General features: G+C 36.8%; 1 protein-coding gene across 13 annotated transcripts; it reads right to left on the bottom strand.

Annotated features, from left to right (window-relative positions):
- Positions 1 to 2,608: 2,608 nt before the first annotated feature.
- LOC122059900 (disease resistance protein RGA2-like) lies at positions 2,609 to 10,667 on the bottom strand. Of its 13 annotated transcripts, none has more exons than XM_042622955.1 (5): positions 6,478 to 10,089; positions 6,087 to 6,281; positions 3,101 to 3,206; positions 2,972 to 3,013; positions 2,609 to 2,719 (listed from the first exon to the last, which is right to left on the bottom strand). In XM_042622955.1, the coding sequence occupies exon 1, from the start codon at positions 9,984 to 9,986 to the stop codon at positions 6,603 to 6,605; it is 3,384 nt and encodes a 1,127-aa protein (XP_042478889.1). In that variant the 5' UTR covers positions 9,987 to 10,089; the 3' UTR covers positions 2,609 to 2,719; positions 2,972 to 3,013; positions 3,101 to 3,206; positions 6,087 to 6,281; positions 6,478 to 6,602. The 13 variants fall into 13 exon arrangements, with proteins under 13 accessions (XP_042478889.1, XP_042478895.1, XP_042478893.1 ...); XM_042622961.1 differs by lacking the exon at positions 2,609 to 2,719 and adding exons at positions 10,097 to 10,302; positions 10,396 to 10,667 and having other exon boundaries at positions 2,799 to 3,206; positions 6,478 to 9,871; XM_042622959.1 differs by lacking the exon at positions 2,609 to 2,719 and adding an exon at positions 10,097 to 10,667 and having other exon boundaries at positions 2,799 to 3,206; positions 6,478 to 9,874.
- Between the last annotated feature and the right edge of the window lie 714 nt (positions 10,668 to 11,381).

Raw genomic sequence — 11,381 nt, 5'->3', positions numbered from 1 at the left:
CTTAAAAATGACAAGATACGAGTACATTTACTCATGACAGGATAAAAAAAAAAAATTGGTAAAAAACTAAATAATTCACCACCAATTGGAAAAAAATTCGCTTCATTGGGTAGTCATCTGAAAAAACATTTTTAACATTTTTTTCATTTTAGGAAAATAATAAAAATAAAATCTTCCGTTTTAGTGGCTATGATTCATTTTCCGTCTTTTCAAAACAAACAGAGTAAAAGAAAAAAATCAGAAACGAGAAATTTTAGAACATGGTAACTTATCATGTTCCAACATTTGAGTTTTGTTTCAAAATGGAATTTTGATACAAGTAAAAAATTCCTAATTTTAACACAAAACGTTATTTTTAGAACAAAATGACTACCAAACACAACCTTATTGTCCATAGATATGAAAGCAGATCTTGGGACTCCAAGGTATGAACTCCAATCTGTCCAATTTTTAATTTTCATAATATTTTTTAATCTAAGAAATAAAAAAATTCCAACATAATGCATTTTTGGTGATTTTTAGCAAAAATAACCACCAAAATCAAATGTCAAAAAGGGGAAACTGACCATGGATTTAGTGCATGGTATTGGTCAAGTAGGTTATCTTGAAAACTGATACGGATTTGCCATTATTCAACAAATTTGTCCCTAATTTTCCTAAAACAAAACGGCCCTTTTGATAGTTTTTTCTTGGTCTATATCGTTCCACCGACACAGTATTAAGCAGGCATCGAGACAAGAGTTAACGATACTCATACAGATCACTCATATTGGTGATCTAATACTAATACCTCAATCCATGAGTATGACAGGTTTTGCTTTTTAGCATTAAGGTGACTAGGGGTTTCAATTTCAGGCACAACATTTAAAGCCCGAACCAGCTTGGCATGTTCATAATTGGTTGTTCGAGGTGCAAGGATGCAACTTGACGGTTGCCCAATCAGACCATTCGATTACTACCCTAATTAGAGCTCGTTTATAACCAAATTAGAGATAAATAACTAACTAGCCCGTTTAAAACTCGTTTAGCCCAATTATTTGTACCCCGATCAAGGACCAGTATCTAACTCGCGATTTATATATAGGACCATACCTAGCATATGAGGCCTAGCTCGACCAATTGACACCCATAAAGAGCACCATCACCAAAACACCTTTTCCTTCTAATTTTTGGTCTAGCAGGAGTGTCCTTTCCACCATAAACTGATGGTATAACCCAATTTTGGATAATTTTGTTTTGTTTTGTTTTTTTTTTAGATGAACAAATTTGGAAAATTTTCCTTCATCATCCAATGAAAAAACCAAAACCATCAATGACTTTCAATATCTAATCTTATTCCCAAATAGTTGTTAACATCCCCATTGTTAACAACTTTCGTATGCCTATATCTCCTCGCGTGCCACAGACGTTTGGAAAAATTGTCATTGACTTTCATCTCTCTCTCCCGTGGACGAAGGTAAAATTTGGAGTTGACCCTAGTGTTGTTGTGAACCAAAGTCAAGAAAAACTAGCATAACCCAAATCTCTCCATCTCTATAAAGAGAACAAAAAACTTGGTTTACCTAAAGTTTTCTCTCTCTCTCCCTCTCTATATGAAGAACAGAAAACTTGGTTCACCTAAAGTTTTTTCTTGCAGCAATTAGACCCATCAAAGACTATCAAGGTGTCTTTTTTGTCCCATTTTGATATTCCTATATATTTTATGTTTTATATTTTTTAGAGAAAAAGGTAGATTTTTCACTTTAATCTTGACCGTTGATGTCAAACTATCCTCCATTTATACCCCCCTATTTTGTGAAGCTTAATAAACACTATTGTTCTTCTCTGGTGGAATTGTGAAAAACATAATTAAAGAAGACCGTGAAATATTGCATTGAAGATGCATCAATAAAATACATTTTCTTTCGATTGGTCTATCAGGATTCAGGACCCTATACTATACAAGTCATTCTAAAGGTCCCTTGGACTTTGATTAAAAAAAATCAAATAAGTAAAAAATCTTATCTTATCTCATCGTCCAATACATATGGTATGATCCATTTTGAGCATCTAAATTGGTACATCATCACTTGGACCGGCGTTCCTCAACCTTATTCCAATTGTGCTAAATCATCCAACATGATCCACTAGGTACCAAATTTTGAATTTTTATTGGACCCCTTAGATGGTTCACGGTCAACATGGAAAGACAGTTATCAAATGAACCTAAAAAGAAAGGATGTGGAGTAATTTGGCCACGTGCTGAAAATTGTTTTATCTTTTTTCAACAAGTGGCATTCAATTATTAGAAGCTTCATGAAAAAGAAAGGCGAGAAAGAAAGACAAGAATGGTTATCAGAAACCATATGTTTGAAATTTAGGAATTATTTAAAGTAGAAGCATAAATAGCATGAAGGAATCCAACAACTTACACACAAAACACTCAGATGTTATCTCTCTTTATGATAGATTCATAGAAGTAGATTTAGATTTAGTTTCCTTTCCCTTTTGTCCTAATCTTTTAGAGAGTTTCATTTCTTTAGAAACTCTATAATTGTTGTTTGTAACTTAATAAAATTCCTAATTTATCTCTTTCTCTCAAATCCATTGTCCAACCTTAGACCGTGGAAAATCAAAGTCCTTGGAGTCACCAAGGCAATAAAGGAAATTCACCTCGTTGGATTGGAAGTCAGATTAAAAACTTTGAATTTTGAATTCTCATGAAAGAATTCTTGCACGCCTGCGCGAGAGAAATACAGTTAATGCATTTTACAATTTGAAGGGAAAATGACTAAATGACCAACAATTATACGAAGTCATCCTACAGGATCCATTGGTTCTAAATGAAAATAAAAAATTGAACAAGCAAGAATTCACAATACAACCAGATCTTCTAAAATGGATGAATTTAAACAAATGACCCATATGGCACAGCCAAATTGTTAAATCATCATTTTTTTTTCTTTTATAGAAGAAAAAAAAAAAAACTTACAAAGTTATCCAGTTGAATCAGCTTTATTAGACCTTATTCCAGCTGTACAAAGGACCATTGGATTCAGATCAAATTAAAAATCAAATGAGTTAGAATTCTGAACATGATCGAATAAATGAATTGTTCTACCTCCTTTGTATCACTCCAAACGAAACTTCATTGATCGTTCATCCCAGAGATCTGACTTGTTTTAATCCATATAGAAGACCCCTTGTGCTTGCCTCAATATACATTCCTGTTATCAAATAATTTGTTATTAATGAGATACATTTGCCTTTGTGAAAGACACAGGTAACCCATCCAAACAGTTTTTTTGAGTTGTCAGAGATAGTGGAGCAAATCATTAAAAAATTGTGGAGGTTGGGGATAGAGAGTAATTTAAAACCACAAGGAGAAGGCAATTCATAATGCTGGTGGGTGGGTTGGTGGGCGGTCAAAAGCTATCCAGTTTGTAACCATTTTAAGTATAATGAAGGGATTTGGTTTTTCTTTACTCTATTATTAATTCTTGTTCCAATATACTGAGTCTGTTGCAGTGTCTCTGGTCTATCTGTATCTCTCAAGCTTTAATTCTTTTTCAAATTGAGCAACTTTATAGCTATTATGATCATCTCTCTCTGCTCTCTCCTCTTTTGTTCTTCCCTAGGGGTTCAAGAGGACTTGTCAATGATCTCTGAAGATGAGTAGAAAGTATAAAAAAGGAATATGTTCAAGTACCTCATTGAAAACCTTCAAAATTAAGCACTTGAAGAGTATAGCAACCTCATTTCAGATTTTTCAAGCAGCAAAACTCATCCAATGCTGTCCTTGTTTATTTTTCATCTATATAAGTAAATATATTTAGTTGTGAATTGTTATCCACCACCTCTTGAGTACTTAAAATTAGTAAAAACAGAACACACTGGGGGAAAGCTCCATACAATTAAGACAAAAAGCATGATAATTGATCTCTGTAACACTTGAAATAAACACTGAAATAGAAAATAAATGGCACATGTAAGTCAATACTGTCATAGAGCTGAATACCATTTCAGCAGAATTTGACATGAAAGAACAACATAAGATCCAAAAGTATGAGATTTTAACAATGATAGATTTTGGCAGCATAAAAGTTTTGCAATGCTTCTCTGCTTTTATTGTGGTTTTGCATAATAGACACTCTTTGTCTGTGGAACTCCATCACAGATTTAACAATAAGAGGCTAGACCCACGTGTGCCATGTAGGCTTTATTGCCATATGACATCTATCATCACCTTTAGGGAACCCAAGGGGGTAGTCCAGTTGATGAGCAACAAACTTGTTACGAGCTGTAAATTCGGACGTCCTAAGTTTGACTCCCACTAGGCACACCTTGGGCCACTCACACGGGGGTGTTTAGTGCTCTTCATTGCTTTCAGTGAAAGTTGAATGGTTCTCATTCAACCCCGGTATGACCCAGTCCATGCAGTTGTGGGGTCAGTATGAGCCTGTGGGACTAGTAGGCCTGGATACCGGTCGTTAGCAAAAAAAACCTTTGGTCAATCTTGGACCACTCTTCTCCTTCCTTCTTTTGGTACCGTTGTGTCAGCATTGGACAATTATGGATCTCCAAACATTAAGAGAGGCTAGGTCAGAGAGTCCATCATATAGTGATTCAAGAAATGGGCAGTCCTTGATGCAAAAATCCCGAAGGTTGGTGGGAAGCAGGCCATTTGGAATGGACAACAAAGCATGACATATGATGAGGAAAAGACTTATTTGAAAATGTAGTTCCATTCCATAAGGACAGAACTGTTCTTGTACTCATATCTCATTATAAATAGAAGAGGGCTAGTGTCAAGTTTGACACAAGTCATTATTGCCAATTTCATCACTAATAAATCCTTATTTTCTGGTTCTATATAGATGTATTGATATAATTAATGGATTGTATTGATTTTAAGTGAGAACTTTCAGAAATAAAATGTAATTACTTTTTCATATAATTGCTATTATTTTATGAACTAATGGAATAATAATTCTTGACTTTATGAACATCAATTAACATACATGAATTCTTATCTACATGCAGCATAATTCTTATCTACATGCTTGAGCATTTTCACTTTTGAATTGATGAGTGCTATAACACAATATGAAAAAAAAAAAAAAAAGGTGCCTAATTGCTTAAAATAATTATCTTTATATCCTTCAATATGCCTTAAAAATTTCTCTTTAGACAAGAACAATCAACTTGGACTAAGATTTGGAATGGACCTTGCATCTACCTTTGGTCAACACTATGGTCATCCTAAATTACCTTCCAAATTTTCAAAGTAGTTCCATTCCACTTAGGAGAAGAGGAAAAGACTTTTTGAAGCATACTTATAATGTTAGGCCATCTAATAGCAGCCATGCACCATTTCTTCCATTGCTACATTACAACAAAGACAAGAAGTTTGGTTCTTCATCCCCTTTGATGAAATTGGAAGTCCAAATTTTCAAGCGCCAGAAGACTATTGAAATGTGTTAAGTATCTTGAAAATACTCCATTGGTTTAGCTTCCTTTCTCTCATCTTTCTTCATTTCCCTATGATTTAGAATTTCTACTAAAGAAAGAAAGATATAACATGTCAGAATAGCATGTGGGATGTTCACGTTTACTACTCATGCCTAGTTTTTATTTCAGTTGTTGTTTAGTGTTAATAGTTGGTTGGATAAGGGACTTTATGAGTCCAGCCCTGTTCTAAGTTGCTTAATTTACTTCATTTTCTGTAGATTTTTATTGTCTGAAAAAGGTTTTAAACTCAGTTTGACTCTGTTTTTGTGTCTTTTATATAAGGTTGTGAGGGGATTCAGCACTGTATCTGAATTTGATGAATACAAAATGGCCTATGGTTCTGTGATATTAGGTGAGAGTCCATAACATCAAGGAGGGTTACAACTGGAATGGTAAATATAGGAAGGTTAAAAGGCAACAATATTGAGCATTAAATCTCCGACTCACATGCATAAGACAAAGTTCTATACTTAGTGGAGAATGCAAGTGCGAATAGAATTAATTAACCCCACAATTCTGACATTCCACTAATTCTGCAAAAAGCTGAAAAGTAAATTAGAGTGAGAGAGAGAGAGAGATGTAACAGTTTAACCAACCCACTAATATGTTGCCAAATTGTAGAAGAGATTCCTCTTGTACTGAACTTCCATGATTTTTGGTGACCAATTGAAGCTTTAGGGTGGGCAGAAAACTAATGGGATGCTGAAAAGTGATAACTTATAGATAAATGCTAGGTTGCATTAATTTGCTGTAAAGTCCCATGCAATTGCCATGTTGCTTTGTCTATTTTCCTGAGCAATTTCAAAGAAATGCATTTCCACATGAGAGAAATTAAAGTTCCATAAAATTTCCATGCCACTTTTTGTTTGTTCTTGAGCATTTTCAAAGAAAGACATTCCATCTCGTGATTCACCTATGAAGAGAAATTAAATTATAATCACATATGGCATAACATGAACTATACATATCTGATTATAGAAGAAATACCTCATTATATTAGCTGCAATGCATCTCTGCTTTTATTGTAGTTTTGCTTAATAGACACTCTGTCTGTAGTACTCCATCCATTGATTTAATTATAAGAGGCTAGACCCACATGCGGTGTTTAGGCTTTATTGCCATATGCCATCTATTATCACCTTCGGGATTTGGGCAATCTTGGACCACTCTTCTCCTTCCTTCTTTTGGTACCGTGGTGTCAGCTTTGGACAATTATGGATCTCCAAACATTTAAGAGAGGTCAGGTCAGAGAGTCCATCATATAGGGATTCAAGAATTGGGCAGTCCTTGATGCAAAAATCCTGAAGGTTGGTGGGAAGCAGGCCATTTGGAATGGACAGGAGAGCACGACATCCACCAATGGTGAGATATGAAAGATATATGAGATTATGAAGACCAAAGGTATGTAGGGGTTCAAGATTCTTGCACTCCATAAGAAAAAAACAGTCCACAATTTCCAGTTGTTTAAGATTTGTGAGTTTGTTCAGCCCCTTGGGAAAGCAATTTAGCTGCGCACAATTTAAAATTGATACCTCACAAAGCGCAGTAGATAACTCCATGTCTGGAATGGATTCAAGAGCAGGGCACTCTTTGATTTCTAATCTTTGGAAGGACGTGAGGTTGTGTAGGAGTCCCATGGGCAGGGACTTCAAATTCTCACAATCTATGATCTCCAATTCTTCAAGCATAGTGGGTAACCTTGTTTCCTGGAAGGAGACAAGAGCAGGGCAACTATCGATTGCAAACTCTTTGAGAGACATTAGGGTGTGTAGCTCCTTTGGTAGTGACCTCAGATTCTCACAATCAAAGATTTTCAACTCTTGAAGCGAAGTGGGCAATCTTGTTTCCCGGAAGGACACAAGATCAGGGCAACTTTCAATTACTAATCTTCGTAGAGATGTTAGAGTGTATAGTGCCTTGGATAATAACTCCAGATTCTCACAGATTGATATTTGAAGATATCGGAGTGATGTGAGCTTGTGCAGTTGTAGCCCAAGAAGATGTTGCCTGGCCACCATAGCTTCTGCCCCATTATTGCCTAAATTTTCCAAATTTGAATTGTCTAGAGTCCCACGGAGTTGGGACAACTTTTGTTTTGGTCCCGCATCGAGTGTGCCCAAACTTTCAAGATTAGTCAAGTTACCCACTCCTAATGGAATTTTACGGAAACACCAATGTCTAGGGAAAATAAGAATTCGAAGGTTTACGAGGTTACCCATATCTTCAGGCAACTGTTTTAGCCTTCCACAACCACTTAGCACCAACGACTGTAGATTGTAAAGACTTCCAATTGAGTCGGGTAACTTCACAATATCAGAAAATGAGAGATCAAGAAGCCTTAGATGTTTCAACTTGCCAACTGAATCAGGCAACTCACAATTGCAACAATTTCTGAAACGTAGCACACGTAGGAACTGGAATTTGAATTGCATGGTGGGAAAAAAGTATATAGGACTACCTGCAACATCATTTAGAGTTAGAAGGGTGCGTAAGGTTTTCACGGCCCCAAATCCTGTCGCCTCAACATTATAATTATCCATAACGTAAGACAAGTGACGAGTTGTAGTAAGAACTTGGGATTGCCTATCATACTCTTTCTTACAATATATTCCACCCGAAACAAATTGTGCCAAATCATGGATCAAATCATGCATCACAAACCCTGATCTTATGTTACTGGATGACTCAAAAAATGATCTCCTATGAAATTCTTTTGATATGTTAATAAACAACCGGCTTACCACCAAAGGATGAAAACAATTAGATAACTCAAAGAAGGACCTCATAATTAGTTCATCAAAATACTCACCCGCTATATCTTCCAAACGTTTTATTCCTTCCGGTTGAACAATACCTTCCGCCATCCACAACACGACTATTTCAATCTTGCTAAATACATAGTCTTTGGGAAACAAAGCACAGTATGCGAAGCATCTCTTCAGAAGAGGTGGTAGATGATAGTAGCTCAACATGAGTGATGGAAGGATCTCATTCTCTCTTAAATCCCATATTTCATTCTCCAAAATAGCTTTCCACTGATTGTTCTCCCTTTTATCTCGCAAGAGACCAGCAAGTGTCTTTACAGCCAAAGGTAAACCCTTACATTTCTTCACAATTTCATGCCCAAATACTTCCAACTTTTGATTTGCAGCAGATGTATTTTCATCCATGAAAGCATGCCTTCTAATCAATGAAAAACAAGCCTCTTCTGATAAACCTTTTAAACAATGATCATTTGGAGCAGTGCGCACAATTGATGCAACACCTTTGTTCCGTGTTGTAATCAATATCTTGCTTCCTGGACTACCGAATGCAAAAGTGGTGCTTAACGTATCCCATCTCTCATAATTCTCATTCCACACGTCATCTAGAACCAATAAGAATCTTTTCTCGCTCAGTGCTTCTTGAAGTTTCAGATGTAGCATGTCCAGTGAATTAGAAAGTGGCGATGCCCCCGTGGCTGACTCGAGAATTTCTTTGGTTAATCTCACCACATCAAAATCCTCTGATACACACACCCAAGCTTTCAAATGAAAATGCTTCTTAACTCTCTCATCGTTATAAACAAGTTGAGCAAGGGTCGTCTTCCCAACTCCACCCATGCCGACTATGGGTAGCACTGAGAAATTATTGTTATTGTCAGAAGGACATGGAGTTTTGTCTGATAGCAACCATCCAACAATCTTCTCCATATCTTCCTCTCGGCCAAAAACTTTATATTTATTCACCAAAGAACTTGATGGTGGCCTTTGACTGAATACCACGGGCCTTGAGTACCCAAATCCCATGCTCGAGTTCAAACCTAGAGCAACACCTTCTTGTGCTACACTTTTTAACCTCTGGTTGATTTCCTTGACTTCAGATCGAAATCTTTTAATTCCCCTCAGTTCTTCAGCAATGTTACAAACCTTAGGCCCAATGCTTTGTATTCCTTCTAAAGTTTGATTAATGCTCTTAATTGCAGATTCCATGCCTGAGTTCAACCAAGAAGAAACACTACTAGTTTGACTTGATGGTGTGAGAGGAACAGAGGGGTTGCGTACCTGTTGTGTTTGGTTAGCTGATTCCAATTTCAGGCGTAGAAGTTCAGTAGCATACTCATCCAGTATGTCCTCCGCATCATAGAGGAGTTGTTTGAGGTGGTCCAGCCACAGTTTCACAGCAACGTTGGTGAATTGCTTCACTTCAGCTTCATCAGATAAGGCCTGAATCATGGCTGACGTCCGCTTCAGTGACTCCACTTCATCCAAGTCGATTTCCCATCTGAGTAAGAAGTCCAGCAACTCAGGAGAGGCAAACCTTTCGAAAGCCACCTGAAGGAAGGCAGAGAGAAAGGACCCTCCTAAAAGCTGTCCCACAGCAGACATCTTTTTTTTTTCTTCTTCAAGAGAGAGAGATGTAGAGCAAAGAGAGTTCAACAATAGAAGCAGAGAAATCAGATAAAGAAATAGAAAGAAGAAGAAGAAACCAGGAATCAATTTGTGAAAACCAACCATACACAGCTCTTTAAAAGGAAAAAAAAAAATCCGAAGAAAAGAAATGTTGGGAGTTGACGACAGGTCAGAGTTTGGCGTCTAGAGCTGGGTATGAATTTGACGATTGTTACCTGTTAGTGTTACTTCCACTTTCGCATCTCAGTCAGTCAGTTAGTCAGCGGAAAATGCATCGGTCCTTTGGGTCAATCCAGTCGCCACCTTAGAATTCAATACTCCACTGTTCATCGTCTTCTCGTCTTGGCAATCATATCCCCTCATCTCTGATCCAATTCTATAATGTTGTCTTTCCCCTTCCGGCATCGTTCATCCATCGAATCTCTCATACAAAAAACCCACAACTCAGTTTCACAGTGACACTCAGAAGCTCAGAATCGTGGTGAATTTTAGAGAAAAAAAAAAAAAGCACTACCAACTGCGTGCGTCAGAACAAAGAGTCCCTGATTGTTCCTAATCCCTTAACGACACTGCGACCTTCCAAGACCGCAGGAGCCGAGAGTTGCAATCTTTATGTGACCAAAAACCCTAAACTTCCTTAGAGTAATCTGTGTCTCAGCCTCAAATATCGACTGCTGTACAGTCTATTACCACCTACGGAAGCTTTGGACAACCATCTCTGGCATCTCTATCTCACACTCTCAACCCCAATTTCATAGTCGCATCAGTGATCAGGGAGAATTAATATTTATTGATTTTATTCTAATGGGATAAGTAATGGGGTTTGATTAAATCTTTTTCTTGATCAATTTCGGAACACACAATACCAGGAACAGTGTTTGGAACTTGGTTCTAAAAATCGGGTTGAAATCGTCTGCAATTCCAATCTTGTATAATTCCGCGAAATACCATTTTCAAGGGGTGACACATGTATTGATACCAATGCAATGGTCTAGATCTGGTACAACTAATAAAACTTTAAATCAGTGAAGAGTCATTTAAATCAAATATGGACCATTGCATTGGTATATACACGTGTCACCCCTTGAAGGTGGTATTTCATGGAATTGTACGAGATCGGAATTACAGAAGATTTTTTTCCCTAAAAATCGAAACGGAACAGTCAGTACTCAGTATTGGCCTTTTCTATCCTGATCCACATGAATAGTTTAAGGGTAAAATCATAATATTATTTTTTAAAGGAATGGTAAATCTTTTCGATACAGCCCGTTCCAAGCTAATCCATATAGGTATTAAAATGGTATCCACCGGTAAGAGGGTATAGTTTAAGTAGTTGGTATCAAATCCACCGATATTGATTAGTATTGAGTCGCTGATACTGATTCTAATTGATCCCATCTCGGTGTATTGATATGGAGATAAAATAAAAAAACTGTATTGTAAAGAAATCGGTCAAAGTAAGGAGTTAACTTAAATCGCTCTCTAATAAGCATAAAGAGA

This window comes from Macadamia integrifolia, chromosome 13 (assembly GCF_013358625.1).
Source record: "Macadamia integrifolia cultivar HAES 741 chromosome 13, SCU_Mint_v3, whole genome shotgun sequence".
NCBI lineage: Eukaryota > Viridiplantae > Streptophyta > Magnoliopsida > Proteales > Proteaceae > Macadamia > Macadamia integrifolia.
This window is presented reverse-complemented; position numbering and strand designations above follow the sequence as displayed.